The sequence below is a fragment of the Uloborus diversus genome, chromosome 1, assembly GCF_026930045.1.
Source record: "Uloborus diversus isolate 005 chromosome 1, Udiv.v.3.1, whole genome shotgun sequence".
NCBI lineage: Eukaryota > Metazoa > Arthropoda > Arachnida > Araneae > Uloboridae > Uloborus > Uloborus diversus.
This window is the reverse complement of record NC_072731.1, coordinates 72,744,891-72,770,003: the sequence shown is the minus strand read 5'-3', so window position 1 is coordinate 72,770,003 and position 25,113 is coordinate 72,744,891. Positions and strand designations below refer to the sequence as shown.

Below are 25,113 nucleotides of genomic sequence, written 5' to 3'. Positions count from 1 at the left end.
TTATTTCATTTACATTCCTTTATTTAATAATTCCCTTATTTATTTATTCATTCATTCACTATTTTATTCACTCATTTATTTATTCATCTGTTTCATTTTCTTTTCATTTATTGATGCATTTTTTATGTCCATATTTGTTTTATAAAGGATATCTTTAATAACTTTAATAATCAAATAAAAAACGCTTCCTGAGAAAAATATTAAATTTTTCTCTTTACCCATCAGGAAAAAAATATTACATTTACCTTTTTTTTTGGAGGTACAAATTTACCGCCAAAAAAAAATATATGTTTCAGTGCAAGTTTTATTGTAAAATTTATTTTTTGTTCTTTATGTAAATTCATAGGATATTACAAGCAGTGGCGGATACAGCCAGTGGGCAACCAGGCATTTGCCCGGTGGGCCGGTCATGCTTTGGGCCGAGCAACTAACAGCAAAGTATTTCGGGCCTGCCTACTAACAGCAAAATTTAAGTTTTGCGCGCATGTATTTAGAATAACGCAAATTCGCAAAACACAGCCTCAGCTCCTCTTTATACATGGGCTACGACTTGCGGGTGGAGGGAGACAGGGCCGTCACCAAGAGGGGGGAGGGAGAATTTCTGAAATGGGGCTGTCCAGGGTCTGATTACCACACAGACTGCCTAATTCTGGGGCCAATTTTTCAAAGAATTATGCATAGCATTGCAACAATATGAAAAATACATGTATTAAAAAAAAAAAATTATGATCTAGTAATTGGAAAAAAAACTTCTTTAAAGGGGAATTTTTAATCATTTTGCCAGTAACGAATTTCCTTGGTCACGATTATGAGGGGGCCCAAAGGGGATTCATAAATGCACATAAGTGATTTATACATAGTTGTGTGATTAGACAAAGATGCCTCCAAAAGTGCATTCATGCTTTAAAAATTTTAATCAAACACTGCATAGTCTTCAGGGGACCTCCAAATTAATATGGACCTGGAGCCTTACTTTTAGTTAGTCGGGCACTGGGGCTGCCAGTATATTTTTAGTGGAATAGTAAAAAATAAATGAATAAATTAAAAAAAAAAAACGGGGAAACCTTAACGGCCGTAAAAAGTTAAAATACTTTTGGTTTCTTTGACGCTTTTATTTATAAATGACAATTCACAATTGATCTAAAATGCAACTTACAACAAGGGCCGACGTGAGGTTATGTCAGCTTAATTTTAGAACAGGGGCCCGGCTCGGAATTGAACTCGTGAAGAGGGTAAAATATCCTAATGGCGAAAGGTGTAGAAGGGGGCCTGTGAAAAAAATTGACCTATGTCATTTTTTTCCCTTTTTGCTCTCGGCGACCCTGTTTATAACAATTGGTATAAAAGTGACAAAATATTTTTTTCCGTAAAGTTATTTAAAAAAATGCAGTTTTAAAATACCATTGAGGACCATGAAAGACTCTACATTATTAAGGTTATCAAATCAAAGGCCGCCGAAATGTGAGTTTCAAACATTTTTTGACGAAACATTAAGTATTCTGTACGCTGTATAAACTCACGGTTTTGGGCCCCTCAGTTTAAAAGGAAAATAAGTTGATAAAAAACCAATGTTGAAAGAATTCCGGTGGTCCCCAGAACCCCCCCCCCCCCCTCTTAATATCATCGAATATCGCGTAAGTTTAAATTTTTGGGCTTCAATTTTGAATAACTTCATAAGAGAACAGCCGAATCCACTCCCGCCATAACATGGAATTCCAATTTCGAAAATTTGCTGGAGGAAAGCACTCAAACATCTCCCATTTTTTTAACACTCCCAAAGATGGTCTAAAACTGTGTTTTAAAATTAACGGTATCAAACATTTTCTGGGAAAATGCCCCATCCCCTCCTCTCTCTCGGCATCATCATAACGAAGAATGTTTTAAATCTCGTTTTTAGTGCTTCAATTTCGAAAGTTTTCCGGGGTGAGCCTCCTGAAAACTCCTTTTCCTAACATCACTGAACGTCAGCAAAAATTTCGTTTTTGGAACTTAACTTCGAGTAACTGCCGGTGCCCTAGTCTTTACCAAAAAAGGCTTTTAAGACTTCAATATGAAAATTTTCTGGTGGATGGCCTCAGAATCTGTCTCGACTTAAAATCACCAAAGATCTTCTAAAACTGCGGTTTCAGAGCTAATATATTTTTAAAAATTTCAGAGGAGAGCCCTCGGAACCGCTCTTCATAGCATATACTCGAACATAATTTAAAATTCTGTTTTTGGATTTCCACTTCCGAAAATTTGCAGCAGGAGAAACCCAGAACCTACGCTCCCCTAACATCACCAAATACTGACTAAAATTGAGTTTTTAAAACTACAATTTCGAAAATTTTCCGGGGGAAAGGTCCCCTGCACCCCCCTATTTCACTCAATGTTAATCTTTCCATTAAGTTTATATTGCTAATACTTTAATGACTCCCAGAAGCCCGAAAGCTAAGTCCACTTTCTCTCTTTGTATTGATACATGCGTTTGAAAAAAAAAATTAAGGGGCTGCCAAACTCAAACCCGACCCCTCCCACTAGGTTTTTGACCTCGTATCCAGTCTGGGGGTCGTCAGGGTCTGGCAGTATAAAAAAGGGAATGTTTATGACAGGGCCCAGTAATGTGTGTTTGCTTCGAGGGACCCATCACGTTCTAAGACGGCCCTAGTCTTTCACCCATGAACAAACGCTAGATCAGTTTCATAAAACAGGGCAATTAAGTTACTTGTTATGACTGCAGAAAAGGATATGCTAAACAAGCAGTGTTATCATTATGGAAATATTCAATCAAGTTCCGGGCATTATAAAAATACTTAAAAAATGGACAATTACAATCACAATTTTCCCCCAGTTTAGCTAATACTGTATCAATTTGTTCACCATTAAAGTGCAGAAGTGTTCTTATTTGTTAAATTTCGTTTAAATAAATCATATTTAGTTGTTAAGAAAAATTTCCTCATATTTAAGTGATATCCCAATCGTTAAGTAAAATTTAATATATCTATAAGTGCTATGGGGCCGCTACACCTCCTAATGCCAGGGCCGATTTTTTCAACCAATCCGCCTCTGATTACAAGAGGTTTTGATTAAGTTTAATTCAGGCACTTAACACTAAAAAAATTAAAATGAAGACATCAACAAACAAAAGCTCAGTCTGAAATTTATATTAATTTCTTCTTCAGCTGCAAGTAACAATAAAAACAAAGCTTCATCATCGGATGAATCGTTATCTCACCCGCGAAACGTCGCCATGTTTGTTGACAACTGATAAATGTAGCACTGCGCATGCGCGCTCGATACTGTCTTACCTGCTGGTTGTCTGTCAAATGTGCGCTGAAAAATGTTTTGTCGCCGACGTGAAGCAGGCAAGACAAACGTCGCGGGCGTGTTTCAGACAAATATCCTCTAGGTGTGCGCCCTGCCTTACTTCGTAGATCCGCAATCAAAACTGCAGTTTATGCAACCGTCCAAGTGTAGTTGGCGTGGATAAGATAACTATACATTATGTCCAACACTTATGGACATAAGAAGCATTTTTCAACGATTATTTCGTACAATTTACTTTAATTTGGATTCATCTCTGCCAGGTGTTACAATTTTTCTGCTTCGTTTACTTCAGTTACTTTTTAGTTGGTTAGTCCTTCTATATTCCTTTAATATCCTACATACCATAGATTGTAAAATGTTCAGTTGAATTTAGTTGGATATTTTTTTTTCTAACTTTAAGAAATGATACAATGTCTACGTTTTTCTCCTATTAATCACCTTGATGACCCATTTTGAGCAATAAAAAGCTTTTAAAAGAGCATAAAATTATCCGGGCGCCAAGTGCTATATTTGTGACAAACTATAGGATAACAGGTATGCAAATATTTTCGCTACTTTTTAAAACTTACATTGAATGAATAGATGACTCTAATGTTTTGACCCATATAAAAAATCTATTATTATTCCAATGTGTTTATGATCCATAAATTGTTAAAATAATGCATGAAAAGTTGTTTAAATTAATTTATCCATTCATGAATAACGAGTTTTAGTCTTTTTAGTTTGCATGCGTTCATTTTTTCCGACTCGGACAAGTTTTGTTCAAACAGTTTTGATATTCTGTTATTTTGAATTTGGGTTGTTATGTATTTTTAAAATACAGTTATTGAACTAAGAATTTAATATGCTCAAAAAATGCTTTAATATCACTTGAATAACACTAATTACTGAAGGAAAATAATGTTTCACTTTTAATATCTTAAGTATTCTTAAAAAAATTAATCCCAGCCACAATTAAGAGTGTTTCATTGGATGTTGTGTACCTTATGCTACCATCTCAGATAATACAGGTTTGTGGTGTTTAGGCTCGCAGACTAGTGAGACCCAACTGTGTGTGTACATATAGAAATTGATTGTAATTTTCACATATCTTTTTTTTTTTCAGATGAGTTAAAACATGTAATTGGCAGTGAAACTACACGTAAAGGAATCTTATGTGTTTTTGAATTGTTCCAAAAATCTGAGTTAAACAGAAGGTTCTTTTATGTTCTTCTTGAAGGCATTCTTGAAATCTTGTTCCCAGGGAACAATTTGTCTGTTATTATACGAAGGTTACACAGCAGGTCATCATATTCATTCTTTGATCAAAAGGAACAATTGCAAGTTAGTCCTGTCATAGAAAGAAAAAATCCTTTGAACAGGTGACAAAATCCAAAACAGTATTAATTGTGACATGTCTCTTTTGTGTGAATACTGTGGCTGTAATGTGAAACATTTACATGTCTTTCATAACTTTGTAGTTGCATGTATATAATGCAGTGATTCTGATTTTCCTCCACTTCCCTTTCCTGTGATATTACTTGTCTGATTCAGTGACAAGTTTTTATTTATTAAGAAAATAATATTCTTATACAAGAAGTCTTATCTTTTAATGTTTAAAATGATTATTTGTTTGTTCAGCTACATAACAATGTTTTAAAATGTTTTTGTTATATATGTCTCAAGCAGCATATAATCATAGATATTTTTATTATTGTTATTATCATCACTATTATCTATATAAGTAGTTATTTGTTTTAAATATTTGAATAATTGTGTATTAACTCTAGTGTATTTCGCCCATCATGTTGAAAATATGTAAAGTAAGGATTTCTAGATCCTTCTAATAATTTGTCAAGCAAATTAAAAATATATAATTTTAGATATTAATACAGAATAATGTTAAAGGATTAAATCACTTTCTATTCATAAAAAAATAATTAATGATGTTATAAGTTTAAAAAAGAAAATTGAAAACATTATTTAGGCAGATATTTCGAGGGTTTTTTTTTTTTTTTTTTTTGCAATATTTCCGGAAGAATGAATTCCATTTTTTAAAAAAAGTTTTATACTTTAATAATAGCCAGCATTTTCTTTTCCTTTGTTTCCAAACCTCAGTCAAATTCTAATTTTTCCACATTTTCAAGTTAAACATAATGGGATATTATTTTGGCTTTGATGAAATAAAAAACTTCAGTCTTACATTCATTGAGGACATTGTGTCAAAAATGCTTTTTCATTTTTTTTTCTCACATCATGACCAACAGATAATAAAATGATTGAAAAGTAAATTTCCATCAAAAAATTGTTTTCCAATTAAAATATTAGTGTCATTTGCTTTTTATTGAACTAGTTTTGATGTCTTTCTCAAACTGTCTATTTTATTAAGTATTCCTACAATTTTTTGTGCATGTTTAATGTCTTATCATGTTGATTCTAAATTTTGTGCCAGTTCTGAAGATTCAAACAATCGGCATCGACCCCATCGGCCAAAAAATGACATCAGTCGAGCCCTATAAGTAGTTAATTTATAGACTGTACTGATAATCTACACACACAAATTTTCAATACATACAAACATACTCTCTGCACATTAACTTATGTAACTTGGCTAAACACATGCAAAAACATTATCTACATAGTTGAAAGGAAAAAAAAAAGCTTCTTGCTTCAGTGTAGTTTTAAGAAAATGAACTCACACAGTAGTACTATAGTTCTGGTGGTGACACCAAGGGCGGATTCAGGGGAGGGTCAAAGGGTCAGCTGACCCCCATGTGAGAAGAATTTCATTATGATTATTATTAAACTTCAATTCTTTAAATCCAAAAAAATCATACATGGAATCAATGTCAACATTTTTTTTTTTTTTTGCTTGGTTCTGTAAGATAGTTCTTTTTAGCACATCATAATTCAAAGAATTGACTGGATTTGTTTACTGAGGTATTACTATTTTGATTTCTTTGTTCATTTTCAAAAGCACAAATTTCTCTAATGAGCTTAACTTTTTCCCAGTTCTCCTCCCCCTCAAACCACATGTTGTGCGTGTCTTGTGTGCTTTTTCCTACTATTTATAGATGTAATCTCATATAACCAAAGCTTACGGTAACATGACCAGCATATCTGCCGAAAGAACTGTGACTTTTGATGAAAATTTGAGGGAATATGATCCATGGCTCAGGTTGCCGCATTAAAAATTTAGGAGGAGGGGAGGGAAGGTAATTTGAATGTATTTTGACTTGGGGAGGGAGGAGTACTCCGTAGCATATGAGGCGGTACATTCTCCTGCATGGAATGATGGGCAACCCTGCTTAACTGCTACTTTTTTACGTAGGAATAATAACGATATTCATTTAAACTTGACCTCCATTACAAAAACTTCTGGATCCGCCCCTGGGTGACACAGTATGTGGCGTACTGAAATAATTTACTCAAACACACAACAAAAATAGAAAGAACTTTCTTAATTTATGTAATCACGAAACGGATGTCAACTTGAGAGCTGAACGGCATTTCTATGCAATATCACACGGTAGTGGACATTGTAACAGAATCAAAAGAACCGTAAAAAGAATTGATACTACTAACACTAGCTTGCAAAGAACTACTAGAAGTCACATTTTAATTCCTACAGAAATGTATACCTTCTGCATTTTTGCTACTAAATATTGCATATATCCTTGTGAGCACTCGGTATATTAAATTAGCTGAAAAAATGCTGCAAGAAAGGTTGACTCTGCAAATAAAATTCCCTACATACAATCAACATCTAATCACTGCTTTATGCCACCCTGTTTAAATATTATCACAGTAAAATTATTGTCCCCTCGCAATAGGTATGGAGAATAGTGTGTTACTAAAAAGACTATTAAAAGAAAATGCCCATTATTGTCAAAAAGGTTATTACATAGCTTGTGTTGATCACTAAATTTAGAGCCCCTGTCGTTTTCTTGGTCCAGGTACACTTTCAAAGTATCAAATTATGAATGTGCCTTAGTAAAGCATTCCAAAACGCCATATACTTGATTCACCATCACAAGTATAAGACTACTAGGTGAGTTCATTTTTTCAAAACTACACTCAAACAAGAAATTTAAATATTTGTATATGTAATGTTTTTGCATATGTTTAAGGCAATTTAGATATGTTAATGTACAGAGCGTATGCTTGTATGTATTGAAAATTTGTGTGAGTAGATTATCAGTCTAGTGTATAAATTAACTACTTAAATTGTTCATCAAGTATGAACTACTCATTCATGTCCAGATATTTCTAAGTTATCAAATTAAAATAATTATTTTCATACTTGTTATATGTTTTTTCCAGGTAACATATTATATCGAGCACAATATACGTAAGTAAGAAGGTGCAATGAAGTTTTCACACTTTTTATTTGTTTTAGTGTGTGAATTAACTAGCAAAATTGACCAGTTTCAAAGTCTTGTATCTTAACTCAAATAGATTTTGGTCAAAATGCAAAGATCTAAAAGTCCCATTTTTGACTACGAAAATCATTTTTGATGACCTCTAAAAAAATCAAAGGTTCAGTTTAGAGAAAAAATAAAAGTAGTTTTAAACATCTTTCATATGCAGCTTTTAGGGATATGAGTTTCAAAAAAAAAAATTAAAAATGGTCGAGCGCACCCATCTGTTTAACCTGTATGGATTGACCCTATATTGCGTGAAGCTTGTAGGTTCACTTTTTTCAGTTAGTCTGTGAAGTATCCTAATAATCTACTCAGTGAGAGTAATTGAAATTCTACCCCCACCCCCACCCCCTAAAAAAAGGCTGAGCTGATGTGAGTGTGAATGACATTTATGCATAAGAGTATATAGAGTTGTAAATTCCGAAAAAACTTTGAAGCCGTTCTCTTATACTCTCATTCATCTACTGCAAATATATATTTTGTAGAAATAAGTTATTTTTATTTCCTAAATCTTGCATGAAGGGATTGCATGGGTTGCTGTTTTTTTTCTCTTCTGTCCTTAGATTAGTCTTTGAGTGGAAGGGGGATCTTGCCTAAGAAGTTTCGATGTATTTGATTTTTTTTTACCTCTCCTCTTTGCTTGTCTGCAACTCTTTCATTCCTCAGCCAGAAAAGCCTAGCAAGAGATTGATCTTGTCTTCACCTTCTTATTTTAAGTTATATGCGAGCTTTTAATTTGCAGTTTTGCCGCAAATTTTCTACTTCTCTTTAGTGGTGGACTTTTGCTTTCTTGCCCTATGGATTATAAGATTGATGTAGTAGTAAATCAGTTGTGTTTGTTCTGGAAAGAGATAATGATTGAGGTGAAAGTGGATAGCAGTGACCAGCCTTCAGTTTTAATACTTAAATCCAATCCATATTTTATGAAAATATAAAGTTGGCTGTAATGAAAAATCTTGAGTGTGTATGTTGTGACTAAAGCATGCAAATCTTCAAAATACAGTAAAACCCCTCCTAATGGACACCCCTCTCTTGCTGACAATTTTTAATTTCCCTATTCCAAGGCAAATGACATTATTAAACCTTTATCTGTGGACACCCCTCTATTGTGGACAAAAAAAAATTTGTCCCGTTAGTGTCCACATTAGAGGGGTTTTGCTATATATTAATCATGTGCTATGAGATGATGGATATTGATAAATAATATGCCTTTGTAGCATTTGTCAACTCTAGTAACTCAACAACCCAACATAAATATCAAAAACCATGAAAAAAATTTTTTAGGTGCTTTATAGTTACAGAGACATAATGAAAGTAGACAATTTTTCTTACATATATTAATTGTTCTTCAAGCTTTGAAAAAGGTGCATGCGATTTTCTTTGCAATATCTCAGTTTATCTTGTTTATGGAGTTTTATTGTTTGAATTATTATTATAATTCTTTATTATTATTATTTTTTAAAATTATTATTTAGTTTTAATAATGTATTGTTCTTATACCTGTGTAAACTACTATATAGACATATTCCACAAAATGTCTGCACAAAAAATAAATAAATAAATAAATAAAAAATCAGAATCGCTGCTTGAAAGAAGTAAAAGATCTCTGTCTCAAATAAAAGTGTTCTGTAAAAGCTACATGTGATGATATTCAAATGTGTAATGTAACTAATTGTTATTTTCTTACTGCATGATTTCTAGTAATTTATAAACACTTTAAATCTGTTTTTTTTTTTTTTTTGGAAGCAACAAAATTCAATTTTCATCACTAATTTTATCAACATTTTCTAAAGCTGATGATTTTTATCATTGAAAGCATACTGTAGTAAAATGCATCAATACAGATTGAGGACTCATAATAAAGCAATTTTAAACTTTTTGCTTATAAAAAACCATTGAATCACTTTGAAGCAATTTTATATGAAGCAAGATTTGTGTTACGGATTTAGATTTTTGATAAATTGTTTTTTCTGGATGTAAAGTTTTGCTAACGGTTCTGAATGTTTCTATAAATTCTATAAATGTTGAAAACTTAACAAATCTTCAAAAGCATTGTGAATTTTCATAACTTATTTTTAAATCATAACTAAGTGAACAACTAAAAAAGATTTTATTAATAAATTATTGGAGGGGGGGGGGACATTTAAACATATTTCTCAAGTTATTTGATTTTGAGTTATTTATTTTTATACAATTTTAAGTACTTATTTATTGAGATGATATTTTAAAAATGTTTTTAAAAAGGTATCTATGACAATTTATTATGAAAATGTTGTACTGTATGTTTCTAGACATATTGAGTCAAAATATGAATGAATAAGTTAAAGAGTGTAATAATAAATTATTTTCATTAATTTACTTATAAGTTTTTCTTGTTTTTTGGAAAATTCAATTGTTTCTTATTTATATAAATATTTATTTTTAAATCAAATATCAGATTTTGTTTTAAAGTTTTGGAAGTTGTTGCAAGTTTTATTTATTTATTTTTTTTTACTGTTCAAATGCTATAATTTTGTTTTTAGTTTTTTTTCTTGAACATTTTTTAGAGTAAGTGTGCTATTTAATTTAACTGAACTTTCCTCGACTTAACTTAGTTTGTTGTTTTGTCATTTGTTTCTAACATCACATTTTATTTTCAATAAATAGTGCAATTTGTTTACATATTTAGGGAGAAAAATATTTTAGAAGTTATCTGCATTTATTCTCTGCATTTAGTATTTTAATCTCTTGGCAATACTGTAGAGGTAATTTTACGTAAATATCTCGAGTTTGACGTGCACCTGAAACCCTAATGTTCAAAAACACAATTTCAGTTGAATAGCAATTGTTTCTTTACTCAAAACCAGTTTAGGAAGAAATTTGGCTTTTTGAATCTGCATTCAGAGCTAAAATTTGTTCAATCAAGCATCTGATAATTAAAATTATGGTGTCAACAATATGGAAAGGAAATTAATTTTAATTCTCGGAAATTTTGTTGGCATGAGGCTGAGACACAAAAAAAAAAGGAGATCTGGCCTCCTAGAATGTTCTCAAGTTATTTATGTTAATATTATACAGTGTAGGAGCTGTCATATTTTTTTTTTAATTCTTTTTTTTTTAAGTGTCCTAAAATTTCAAATGTTTTCCACTTTGTCCTAAATATCTTAAATTTTGCATTATTTTACACCTCATTTTTTGTACAAATAGAGAAAATTACTATTAATTTGTACAGATGTTGTTCCTATAGAGTTGTATGTGGTAGAAATAACTTGTCTGTCAAGAAACTGCATCTGGTGGGATCTCAAATCAGTGGATTTGAAACCAGCATCTAAGTGTATGAAATGGTAGACCTGTTAATTCAAATTTTTATTTAGTGCTGGGTGATCGATTGATACTTCAAGCTACTTTATTGTTATTTATAGCCACTTCATCCATCGCTCTTTATAAAAACAATAACGCAATCTCAAGCCACTGTAGTGAAAGGGGTGATGTTGAGAAAAGTATTAGCATATGTAAACTGTTGCTACTACACATTATAAAATAGGAAAAGGAAATAACTTGAAATTTATTAATATTGAAGCAGGGGGGCTTAAGGGCATTTTTGAAAATATTTATTAAGAGAGAAATTTGGAGCAAAAATTCAAATTGTGAAATGTGCACTGTAATTTAACTGTGCAGTGAATACATGGAAAATACATATATAAACAAAATAGTTAAAAATTAATATATATATATATGTGTGTGTGTATGTATATATATATATCTAATTTGAATTCTGACACTTTGAATTCAAATTATGTTTTTTCCCAATCACGAGTTGCGACAGGACCCTACTCATTGGAGGCTATTGTTTCTAGAAACGGCTCATGTCCTCCCAAGCCTGCCCCTCCTCCTGGGCAGTTACGTGTGTGTGTACGTGTGTGAGGACTTGTTTGTGTGTAGACGTGTGGGTATGTAGGAGTGTGTGTATGCAGGACATGGACGCTACCGCCTAGGAGGAGGGGATTCCGGTGGACAGTGCTGCTAGTGGAGGCTAGGACCAGAGGAGCAGCTCCGTCCCCCGGTGGACGGCGGTGCTTCAGAGGCCTCTGGTCCATTCTGAAAAAGGAACCGGACATCAAGGACGGTCAAGTGAAAGCAATAAGCAATCGTGATTGCTCAAAATGTGTTAAGTTTTATATTCAAAGTATTCCTTCAAAATTTATTTTGTGACGGGGTAGAAAAACACAGATTTCCCCATCTTATAACAATTTGAAAAATATTGATTAAAATAACATTTTTTTTTTTTAAACTTTTTTTTGTTTTTTTGTTTCTTTTTTCTACAAAAAAGTGGGCTAAATAAAGTAATTTGCATGTGTCTAGTTTTAAGGAAGTTTTTCTCCACTAAGTACAAAAATAGATTTCTAACCCTGTGATAGCATTTCATAAAGTTTGAATTGTAGTGAGGAAGGGGGAAAAGGTAGATTGGATTCACAAAACTAGTGGTTGTTACTCTTGATTGATGCCCAAGAATTTCGATTTAACAATGCAAGACATATTGCAACATCACACTTATATTTTGCGATAATGTTATCTTAAGGATTGTTTGCTATTTTCTATTAAGAAAAAACGGGGAGGGGGATGGCAGTCCGTAACAAAGTTAGAAAAACAAAGCATCTGCTCAAAATAACTGTGTCTTTTTTTTTCGCTCTTGGCATTTGTTGTCCTAAAATTTTAATTGAAACAGTGTTCTCTTAAAAAATAAAAAAAAAATCTCCATCCAAACTTTGTATTATGCATACATGTAACAATTATGTGACCAAAACTCTCGCCTCTCCAAGTAAAAAAAACTATATTTTAATTTTTAATTAATTTTTACAAAATTCTATATTTTATCAAACTATGATGCTTCCAGGGACATTTAATGCTTGAGGTCATAACGTTACCAACTCAATATTGTCAAAGACCACCAATTGTGATTTCCTTAAAATTTATAACCTGCCCTACCAACAGGCTGTTCCTTCGAGACTGGATAAACCCCGCACAGCTGGATTCATTATTTAGAATACAGTTTAGTCTCAAAAATTCGAGGAATTGGGGCTCGCTCCACCTTGGATTACTGAAAACTTGGATTATCCAAAAAATTCTTTGGGCTACATAAGGTCATGCACTGTTTACTTCCTTACAATGTAAAAGGAAATATTGTCTCCTTGAAAAATTTATCACTCAAATATCAACATAAATTTATGTTTTAATTAACTCTAAACGAGTTTTGATTACTTTTTTCTTGATATCCGTACCTACTTGCATGCAAACTTGCAGGCAACCAAAAGATGCCCTTTTATCGTCCTCAAAGAAGTTTTGATGAGCTTTGTTGTGACATACACAGTTCGTACTGCATCAAGTTTTGCACTTTTTAATTGCAATTGGATATACCAAAAGAGCTGTTTATTCGTTCTTTGAGGCAAAACGATGTTTTAATTTCAAGTCATGTTTTGTGCCAACCTACTTCCTACTTTGTAAAAGTCATTTCTTAATCCATCTCTAACAGTCAATGAATATTTCATGCCTATTGCAAAATGTTATTAACTCAAAAATTCAATATATTTTTATTTCTTTATTGTATGTGTTAAAGAAGTTTTACATAGCAAAATATTTCAATTTCCAGATTAAAACTTTTTTTGTCTATAAATAGTATACCTTAAAAATATCAACAAAGCACCTTGAATTAAGTGGAACCTTGGACTTTTGAGACTAGATTTCTTTCCATGGGGCCTTCTGAGGAAATTGGCATAACAAAACCCAGTTACTCGAGATAGTATATACCCATTTGTTGCTCATGTTCTTTCTTGGACACTACACTGGAATGTGTACATTCAACCTCCTATGATGAGTGCATGCATACTTCAATACAATATATCTTCTGTGGGCATTGTATATGCACTTCAATCTACAAAATTTTTCACAGAGCCTGTTAAGGCTCTTGCGCCATAAAAACAATCAAACTACGAATCTGGATATAGAGTTTACCCAGTCTTGATGGGACAACCAGTGGTGTTCCCATAGGGTATAATACTCCATATGCGGATCGCATATACATATTTTGCATAACTGATTACTGCAAGTATACCCTCAGAAAATTTGATGGGAGCATTACTGGAGACAACTCATATACATGTAAGAAATGTTTCTCAGTCTGTGTTGAATTTCAGCTCTTTTGTTTTCAAATCTCTCATCAATATTGATCTTGTTTTAAGCTGTTATAAACTTTTATTGCATTTTTAGACAATATTGTCACTTACTTAATTTATATTCTTTGTGTTTATTCCTTGAACAAATTTTTAATGTTAGTTTGATATTGAGAGAAAACATGATGTAATCTTGGTAAATATTTTTATTACTCTTTTATTCTTAGTGTTAGATATAGATCTTTTGTTGACGTTTGATGCATTTTTTAAAATATTAATTAATCTGAACTATATGTTTATTTTCTGTATTTTAAAATTATTTTTAAAGATTAAAATTCATGTTCTCACAACGAAAATTGGTCAACATTACAAAAATAATTTCATCCAAGTAGGCGGCATATTTAAAAAAGACATTATCTGAAAAAAATATATCAATTTTGTTGTGTTTAAATATGCTACTTGCCAAGTTTCAGTGGGAGCTGATCAAAAGTTGTTTTGCTTTTTCTATCAAATTTTGAAATAATGACTTTTGATTACAAAAGTTTTCAGTATGCCTTTTCATATCTAAACAATAATTTTGTTTCATGAAAGATTGATCCTGAAGCTTAAAAACTAAACTTTGTTTCAAAAAAGTCTTGTTTTATACATTAAGTATAATAACAGGTTACTATTTTATGCTGTTTTAAAAAATTAGATATTTCTTCACAATTCAAGTGCATTGTGCACACTGTTTGAAATGATGATAAAACCTAAATGTTGAAGAAATTTTGCTGAAAAGTTTAAATTTCATTTAATATTGTTTGTTGTGTTTCTTTGTTAAAAGTATCTACAGTAGGGGCAAACCTAACTTGGCAGCCCCCTTGCTCTGGATTGGGTAAAGGTTTGTAGATCTTTATCACAGTGTTATAACGCTCCACCAGGTTAGGTTTTCCCCAACTGTAGTTTGGTAGTTTGATTGTAGAGATATAGTTTGGTTGAAATGATCTGTTCCTAATGAAAGTTTCTTGGTTGTTTTCAAGTCTCCATGCTTAAAACCATGAATACTTTAAAAATTTGAATTGAGTTTTACATGCAAAATTAATAATATCACTAATGTTATGCATGTTTGTGTGTTCAGCTTTGTACATAGCCCCGCTTAATGTAATCACTTTGGGACACAAATATTTTGATAATAACAACTGATTGATAACAATAAATGAATTACTAAATGGCACAATCTTACTAACAGGCCCAGATCTTTAAATTTTGGGCCCCCTGCAACAAAATCTGTTGTGCGTTTCCCGAGAGGCCCACAATGTATAATTGCAAGGTTAATAATTCTTAGTGCTAATTTTTCCCTTTTTTTTTTTCAATTTCTTGAGTTGTTGGGTCCCTTAAGGACGTGGGCCCCCCTGCACTGCGGGGTTTGTGGCTACGCAGATCAAGACCTGCTTACCAATTTAACCCACATATACTGAGTTTCAAAAGAAAATAAAAAGAAACATTTTTTTTATGTATGAATTGCATCTTTCATCAAAACATAAGCATTAAATTTTAAAAATAAATTATCAACTATTGAGTGTATCCTGTTATACAGAATTTTGCTTGTAAATTGCTCGGAACCATCGTTTTTTAGGTTGTCGGAGGAGTGTTGAACTTCATATTTTAACACTTCAATACATTCTTCGTTTTAGCATCTTACATGATTTGATCCAGCAACATGGCATTCATCATCTAATTTGTCTGTTTCAGTTCCATCCTCCATCTTTTTCCTATAACAATCTGGCACCTGAGCTAGATAATGTAGACGCACGCGCACACGCCGTGCGCGGATACATCCGCGGACGTGTGGATACATTCGCACCGGAGTTGCACGTCATCCGATAATCGTAAAAGTTCTTAAATAAAAGATAAAGATTAGGTTAATTAGTTCGTTTTAAATTGATATTATTCATTTAGATTGTAAAAATTATTAGAAGATAGTATGTACACCCGCGCGTTCGGTGGATGTATTCGCTACTGTGCGGATAAATTCACTCCAGGGACTTGCATCCTGTGATAATTGTTTAAATTCTTACTGCTTACTTCTAATTTGTTTTAAACTGATATTATTTAATTAATTTGTAAAAGTTATAAATAGATAGCATATACGCAAGCGCGTAAGGCGGATACATTCGCTGCTGTGGGGATACATTCCTTGCGAGCACGCGCATCTCGCGACAATCATTCAGGTTCTACTTCTTTACTTCTAATTTGTTTAAAATTTATATTGCTAATGTAAAACGTAGTAATCATAGCTAGATAATATAGTCGGACGCAGATACATTCGCTGTTGTAAGAAAATATTTGTTGCTTTACGGATATATTCATTGCGGACGTGCGCATCTCGCCATAATCGTAAGTAATATTTCTAAGTTTTCACCTGTCCTTTTTTTCCTTCTGTTAAAAAATTACTAAAATGTTAATCCTCCCTTTTTTCCTATGCATCAAGTGGTGACAACTGAGCTGTTCTTTTCATGTGGTTTTGTATTTTCTTGTTTCCTCTTTTTTTTTTTTTTTTTTTTTTTTTTTTTTTTTTTTTTTTTTTTTTTTGTGCTCATATCAAATCACAAGAGCGCCTCTGATTTTAAAGCTTATCATATGGGGCCAGCAAGTTCGCACTTGCCGCATTTTTGGAACTTTGCACCGCACTCGGCGTAAGCGCCGCGCTTTCAGTTTAACAAAAGGTGTGAAATAAAACTTGTTTCTGTGTTTTTTTTTTTTTTTTTTGAAATCTGGAACCCAGATAAAACAAATTAAAAAAAAAATCTTAACTACTTACTGATAGTTAATTACCCTAAATTCGAGAACTACGGACTTTGCCGAATTTTGGATCGCTGTCGGAAATTTTTGTATTGCGCATGAAAAAAAACTTTGAACGATCGCCTTTATGGATATTTAAAAAAGTTATGAACTTACTTTGAAATAATTACTGGAAAAACTCGCTTACATTTCAGCACCTTAGTCCAAAAAACGATGCTTCAAGCAGGAGATTCGGACTTTACAGCGAAATAAGAATTCCGCAAATGTTCCCGATCTTTACTCGAAAATTTGGACATTTTTCCGATTTTAGCTCAATCCTTTTAACTAAAAACTAAAGACATAAAACGCATTCTGGCATAATTTTATATTATCTTCCCGTTAATTAAAAAATACTTGAATTACAATAGAAGCTAGACTGTGCGAAAAAGACGGGCATATTATGAATTCATCAATTTTTTGCATAGTTGTTCGCTTGGGGGAAAAAAGCATGTTTAATAATGCTACCAGATATACCTTTTATGCTGTAGATAGAGTAAAACAACCAAGTAACGTTCATTTTACCTCCTTTTTTTTCGCTTAGGTAACGTTGTTGTATTTGTACTAAGAATGAAAAAAACGTTGTGTTAAGAGTTTTATGCATATCACTTTATATGAATATAGCTGTTAACTTTATTGTAATGTTACTGAAAAACACTTGATGTACTAAGTCTGCCTTGTGTTTTAAATAAGTAAATTAAATTTATTTAAACCTGAGATGCTTAGTAATATATCATTGAACCATTGTGAGGGTGCTTTTACCTATTTCTTTTTTTTTTTTATGTCATTTTTTTTCCTTATTATGTTAATAGATAAAATTAAATTAAGTAATGGAAATACATATTTCTTTGCTCAAATTTTTGTTTTGCAGTTAAGCTTCGTGCATGATAAAATTTATATTTGTACATTTTGGTTATATGTCGTATGTGTTGCTGGCTATTTTTCTGTTTGTTGCCTGTATGAACATTGCTATGGTTCTTGATTTCCCTGCAAAACATGGAAATTGAAATCTCAACTAAACAAAAACTACTACATTAATATTACAAAATAAATCAACATTGCAAAATTCCGAAAATGTTTTGAGTCATTATGAATAGGATTTGACATGGATTCTGCGTGTTGGCTTGTTTCATATCACGTTATGTTTTCCCAAATTGTGTCTGTATGATTATTTCATGCATTTTTACCTTTGAACCTGTTGCTAAAGTTTAGTAAATTTGTAAATCTAAAAGTCAATGAATGGAGCTTTTAATGTTTGTAATAATTTAAGGATTGCATTTGCATTGATCTTCTATGAAATATATGCTCCTGGGGGACCAAATAGTGAAAAGAAAGAGCTAAAACTAACCTTTCTTTCTAAGTTTTAGTGCCATAAAAATGTGTTACACTTGTCTTGAATTTTTAATTTATTGAACTGTGCAATAAAACTTTTCTGATTCATATGACTGGTTTTATTTGTTGAAAACTTCAGTCTGTTGTGTCTTAAATTCTAACTGCACCTTGTAAGCGAAGTGAACCCAGCCAAAACAAATCCAATGCTATTACATGTTACAAGATGTCCGCGCACCTGGAAATTCAGAGAGAGTCATGGATTCCGACTATGATCGAAAATTTTCAGTCATGATTTTCAGCAGAAAAATGCTCAAAAGGAATGGAAAATGCCAACAGGTTATGTATTTTGGGTTCAAAGGTATGTATATTTATCGAATTCTTCAGATAAGGTGCAAAATGAGCGCATCTCAGCCGATTGTTACGCTTTTATGCGTCAGACGTCAGTCTCGATTTTTCACACATTTCGAAATCCGATTGCATCCGCTTCTATAGTACTCGCTCGTTTTTCTTTACTATGTAGTTCTACCGTTTGGACATCTATAGTTTTTCGTTTAGTATTATTTTTAATCCTCCTTTTATCGTCGCCTCAGAGTAACAGCTAGATATCTTAGTGTTGAAAGACACCGCCAACTCAGTCATTCCAGCTGAGGACTGTAGTTTCGTGCTTATTAGGGCTGGGCGATATACCGATATATTGTCATATATCGATATATAACTATTACCGCGGTAACGATATTTAGATTTCTCTCCGTCCGATATATCGGTTGAAACGGAAATACGGGATATAATTACGGAGAAATTGAAATACTGACTCAAAAATATATAACTTTTTATGAGGGATGATTGCTTGAAATTTCAATAAATTAACTGCATTCTTCAATCAGTTATTTTATTTTTAATTATAGTACAAGGGGAAATTAAAAGGGCCGTCGAAGGTCTAGGTGGACCCATTGTCAAATTGGTCTCTAGATCCCATTTCTCTAAAAAATTTTCAAGAGCGGGGCCCTTCTAAGGACCGCGCCCCTAGTTTCCGACTAGGCTGATATGGCCTCTCGTGGGCCCTGAAAAGTGAATGCGTGTTGGTTAATAAAGCATCTTAATGCAACAATTAAAAATTAACCAACGGAGGTATCAACACGGTTCATAATTCTAATTAAACGTAAATCATTGATATAACGCTGAAGAAAAGGTTCGCGAAATATACTGAACAGAAATGTTTGTATTAAAAAAGAAATGAAAAACGAAAAAACCTAATGAGATGATATAAAATACACCGTCAGATCAATCATTTCCGTCCGAGCTGTCGTATCTCACTAAATGGAGCGCAACTCAATAGCTGAATGAAAATAGTTTATCTTCGATAATAAGAGGGAAAATTTTTATTCCGGTCAGAACACGAGCAACACTTGAAATGGTAATCCAATTTTAAAGCGTTATCGCCGGCAACCCTGAAACTAAAACTTTTGAACTTCTCGCCAGACATTACCGTTAATGCGCTGACATAGTGTTTTTTGTGAAAGTTGAACGCATTAACGTTAATGCGATGACATAGTGTTGTTTGTGAAAATTGTACGCATTAAAGATGGAATTGAGCTCTACCATGTACGGGCATGGGTTCTTTGTGAAAGTTCTACGCATTTTCGAAAGATTATCAAATACCATGATTGAAAAAGCTGAGCTTGTCGATTGATGGCATTTATTGGGTGGTTTACCAAGATTCTCTGAGACTGTCGGATGAAGGTAAAAAGTAAGTACAATTTTTAAGCATTTTTTTAAATTTACTAATGTAACATAAATGAATAATATACATTATTCGTGGATTTCAAAAATTATGAAAAATTTCATTGAAATAAAAAATGTTTTATAATTTATTTAAAAACGCCAAAAAAAGAAGTTCACTGCATTAATTTTGATAATATTCATATTTTTTCAAAAATAAAAAATAAATATTTTTTTTAATTTTAATTTTCCCCCGAAATTATTTAAGTTACATATCAAATTGCAGTGCATTTATAGCTGCATTCTTTAAAGATTTATTATTAGTATTTTACTTAATCTTACTGAACTAAAAAGTAAAAAGACTTAAAGCAAAAGCTATTAAATGACTAAAAACAAACTATTTAAGACAGCAAAACGAAATATAGTTCAAAGTACATTCATATTATTGAGACTGCTCAAATTGAAAGATTTAAACAAAATATTGAATTGAATATTTAAAACTTTTTCGTTACGAAGCACTTTTGTCATGCATTGAGCTATACCATTGAGCACGCCCTCCTCCAGGAAAGTTTTGAATTAGAGAAATAATGTTATATTTGGAAGTGTTTTTTTTTTTTCGATCCTTTGCACCCCTCCCCCCCCCCCCAAGAATAAATCGAAAATATCGATATTTGGAGAGCGATATATCGCGGTATTAAAATTCTGATATTGCCCACTCCTAGTGCTTATTAGCACTCATCAGCCCGGCTTAGGAATTGATTGAGCTGGAGGTGGAAAACCTCTTAAGGAAGCCAAGAGTGCCAAATAAACTGGTAGAATTAACACTGACCAGACCAGTGACCGAAGCAATGGTTCGGTTCAACTCGAAGATTGAAGGCAAGGCAGGGCATTTTCAGTAAGTTAGCGCCCTGTAGCCAGTGCTAAGGCAGAAATACATGAAAGACACCGCCGTCAGCGCCATACGCACCAGGTGTATGTCATCGCGAGCTGACGTCACATTCCGGGGTCCACTTCAGGATTTCCGAGCTGTCCAGCCCTCGTCCGTCCACTGCTTCCAAACACGCATGATTCTGCTGCTGTTACGCTGCACACGGGCGGCTACTGCACGATAAGACAATCCAGCTTCACGAAGGCCGACGATTCTGCTCCGTTCTAACTCAGAAATTTGCTCAAATTTTGCTTTCTTTCGTCGAAGAGGGCGCTAATCAGCATATGCATGCGCTACCGGTCTGCAATTCTAATCATTTGCATACCATGCCCTACTTTACATTTCCTGCAATTTTCAGCTCACTCGCGTAAGTCCTTCGTGGTGTTGCAATTTTCACAAACAGAAGTGTATGCGCAAACGATTTTTTTTTCTTTGATGATTAAAATTATTTCTTTAAGTTGAAATTTTGTTGTTTTTTATTTGTTTTGAAAGTTCATTTATTCATTTTTGAATAATTTTTTGGCAAGAAGGGAAACAAACGATTTTATTTATTTATTTATTTATTTATTTTTTGCATTTATAATGTATTTATTTTAATGATCTTATTATTTTTCTTTTTTTTTCTTCTTTTTGAAAGTGATTAAAGATTTTTTTTTAATGGAAAAAACATATTAGCTACTTTGTTTTAAAAAAAAGCTACTACTTCATTTGTTCGTTTATTTACTTTTTTTTTTACGCATCTATTTTCTCAGATGAGCGAAGCATATTTTTTTCTAGAAATCAGGTTAAAATGTTAAAGAGCTACGTTTGAAGTAATTTGATTTTAACTAATTTTGTGAATATTAATCAGATACAAGAAAGTCGATATTCGTATACGAGAAAGTAGGCTCGTTTAGCTCTGGACGAACTTCTTGTTTAAAAAGCAACAAATATTGTAGGATATTGATGAATAAAAAATATATTTTAAAAATCGTCTAACATTTTTTGCATTTTGTACCCTTCACATGCAGGCTATATACGAACAATTACATTTGAAGTTTTTGAAATTAATAGGAATTCGAAACCTCTCATCCAGTCGGGCTTTTATATTTGATCTATTCAATACGATGCTATTCATAATCGAAATCAAGTTTAATGTGAAGGACATAGTGTGTAATTTTCATAAGCTGATTGTAGTATTTGTATTCTCTAATGATAAACCCATCCACGCAATAGATCAATTCAGTTGCAGAAACGGACATCATTAGCAACGCACCCTAATCAGGAGAACCTGTGCAAAAGCATCGGTAGCGTGATGCAAAGTGCTTATGGGAATATCATAGATTTGACAGCTCAACTGTTTAACCCTCAGACGAATTCTGTGGGTGAAAAAAAAACACACACACAAAACAAAACCGACTTGCGTGCTTTCATTCAGCTGTACATTATCTTCGCATTTTTTGATACTCTGATATAAAATGCAATGGTAGAAAATGTATTCTTTTTGGTTAGGGTTTCATGTGGGTTATGAATAGGTGTGTTCACGTGATTTGTAACAATTGAAGGTAGTACTAATGATTACCAGCACACAGAAGTGAGATAAGTAGTCCATAAAAAATATTGATCATGAGAATGGGAGTATATTTTGTTTGATGCTACAGTGAAGGTATTGGCTGTTTTAAAGTGAAATATGTCCTGCTAATTCGGAAAAGCAATCACAATTACATAACCCTCCTGACTCACCTAAAGTAGGCTTTCCAGATTTCTGGAATGTTTGACTGGGACACTAGAATGTCCCCCCCCCCTCCCAGCGCCGCAAGTATTTAAAAGGTTACTCACCCTTGGCTAACTTTTAGGGTATTTTACAAGATAGTTCATTCTCAATGCTATATATAAATGGATACTAATTATGAACCTAAAACTAGGATAATAGAAAAAACACAAGGCAAATAAATTTAAAAAAAAAATTCTTGTATTTTAATATTTACAAGTTAATTTAGTATGAAGAAACCCTTTGAATGAGGAATAAGGAATAAAAAGTTGAACAATATTTACCTATACACCGCCAGCTCAGTCGTTCCAGCCGAGGACTGGAGTTTCGTGCTTATTAGCACTCATCAGCCCGGCTTAAGAAGTGACAGAGTTTAAGGGTGGAAAATCTCTTAAGGAAACCAAGAGTGCCAAACAAACTGGTAGATAATATGGAATCAGCACTGACCAGACAAGTGACCAGCCTTATCCCTGGCTATAGGGCGGTAACTTACGGAAAATATTTACCTGTACGTTTCATTGGCTAAGACTTTTTTAGAAATACTTATTCAATTTTAATCTGTTGTAAAAATCCTCATATGCTAATCCGATATTAATTTTGCAAGTCAATGTTACAAATGTTACAAAGTAATAATCCTAGATAATCCTTCCCAGGTAATTATTTTTAGACGTTTTTAGTCACCTGTAATCAAATTTAACTTTTCTCCGGACATGCAGTAAACCGGCTGGGACACCGTAATTCGGTCAGAAAACCGGGACGTCTAGCAAGCCAACCATCAAGTATGGTCCGGCTCTACTTTTTATTTCCTTTCACAAAAATGGAAGTATTGTAATCGCGAAAAAATGTTCACTCAAAAAACGACTTTAAGTTCGATTTTGCTCACTCCCGAATGAATGTTGAGTTTTTTTTTTTCGACTCGATCACACGTGGATATATTCATTTTGACGATTCCCGAGTTAGTTACGACTAAGGCCTCTATATATACGAGCCGACGCATCAGCTTAAGATCAGCCTTTTTGGATCGGAGCGCGTGTTTGAGTGGTTGTTCACTGCGAGCGATTATTAGCGGCACGTGAATTGTTTATTAAATAAAGTATTATTTTCGAGAAATTTGGCGAAATCTGAAACATTTGCAGTGGACCTTGGCAGTGCAACAATGAAAAATCTGATCCAAAAAGGCTAAACTTAAGCTGATGCGTCGGCCTGTCTATATAGCGGCTCTAGTTACGACGAGTTGTCTCGTGACGTCTCTATGTACGTATGTATGTATGTGCGGATGTGCGTATGTATGTCGCTAGCTCACGTACGGTATGTCCTAGAAAGTTGAAATTTGGTACGTAGACTCCTAGTGGGGTCTAGTTATGCAGATCCCCTTTTGGTTGCATTCGGGTGTTTCTAAAGGGGTCTTTTGCCCCTTTTTCGGAGGAAACCATTGTTAATTTCGATGTAAGCTCAAGTGGTGTTACAATTTGGCGGACACTTGGCGATAAATCGCCAATCTTTTGCTCGCTAAGTTTTGTCACCAACTTGGCGACAAATTTGGCGATTTTTTTAATTTTTTTTTTCTTTTTTTAAATCTGGTTTCAATTTGGTCATTGTTGGTGACATTTAGAGAGTAAACTATTGAATCACAGTAAAAAAAATTTTGAAAAAAAAAATAGAACCGACTTCAAAATTGCTCTAAAAAGTGAAAAATAATTTTATTTTTTAAACACCAGCGATAATACTTTTAAACATAATTTTTGAAGTTGGCGCAAAAACGATCGATAAAATCATTCACAGCCATAACTCAACTACAAGTATAAATTTAACCAGATCTAGTTTCTTCACTACCACATGCATTACGCATTGATGACAGCATATTTGAGTAACGATATAAATGTTTCGTTCCTAACTTTGGATGATTTTTTGATAAAAATATGAACGAAGCATGGTTACAATGGATTTTACTTTTTGTTTTTGCGCCAACTTCAAAAATTATGTTTAAAAGTATTATCGATGGTGTTTAAAGAATAAAATTATTTTTCACTTTTTAGAGCAATTTTGAAGTCGGTTCTATTTTTTTTTTCAAAATTTTTTTATTTCATTCTTTTTAGTGTAAATGCTTTAGAAAAGCCTTTATTCAAAATTATCATTACAATTACTATTAATGTTACTGTTATATGGCACCTAACTTTTATAACAATGAGTTTCATATTGTCGCGTAGATGAAGATAGCGAAGACAATGTGAAAGCCAAATGAAGCCATAGGCGGATTTACGGGGGTGCCAGGGGGTGCGCCGCACCCCCAAAATTTTTGGTTGGGTTTTGAAAAAAATAGTTTAGTATATTTCACTCGGAAACGCAGTTGGGGGAAAAAATTCATTGCTGCTATACTAGTAAATTTACTTGAATCCAGTGTATCACCACACGTCGCTGGTGCAAGAAAAACATATATGTGCTCGTATTAAGAATTAAAGTAATTTTATCAATTCGGAAAAAAAACCTAATAAATAATTTCATGCATTTCTCAAACAACTTATTGTTCAGTGCTGTGTTATTGTATAGAATAATTGCATGTTCTGTAATGGGGTATTTTTATTCGTATATCAATACCAATTCTTCTATTTTGAAACAACAATGGCAAATAAAGTTCAAAAAAAAAAAAAAAAAAACATGGCTACTGCAAGAAACTTTATCAATAAAATCTATAACGAAATCAACCGAAAACCA

The 25,113-nt window shown here is 32.9% G+C and overlaps 1 protein-coding gene across 1 annotated transcript in view; it reads left to right on the top strand.

Moving 5' to 3' along the window:
• Positions 1 to 5,945, top strand: part of LOC129234644 (sorting nexin-13-like) — a 96,986-nt gene extending 91,041 nt beyond the window's left edge. Inside the window, exon 24 of the mRNA XM_054868679.1 lies at positions 4,412 to 5,945. Within this exon, the coding sequence (XP_054724654.1) occupies positions 4,412 to 4,671 (260 nt within the window). The 3' untranslated portion in view covers positions 4,672 to 5,945. The remainder of the gene's footprint in view (positions 1 to 4,411) is intronic.
• Positions 5,946 to 25,113: the final 19,168 nt, after the last annotated feature.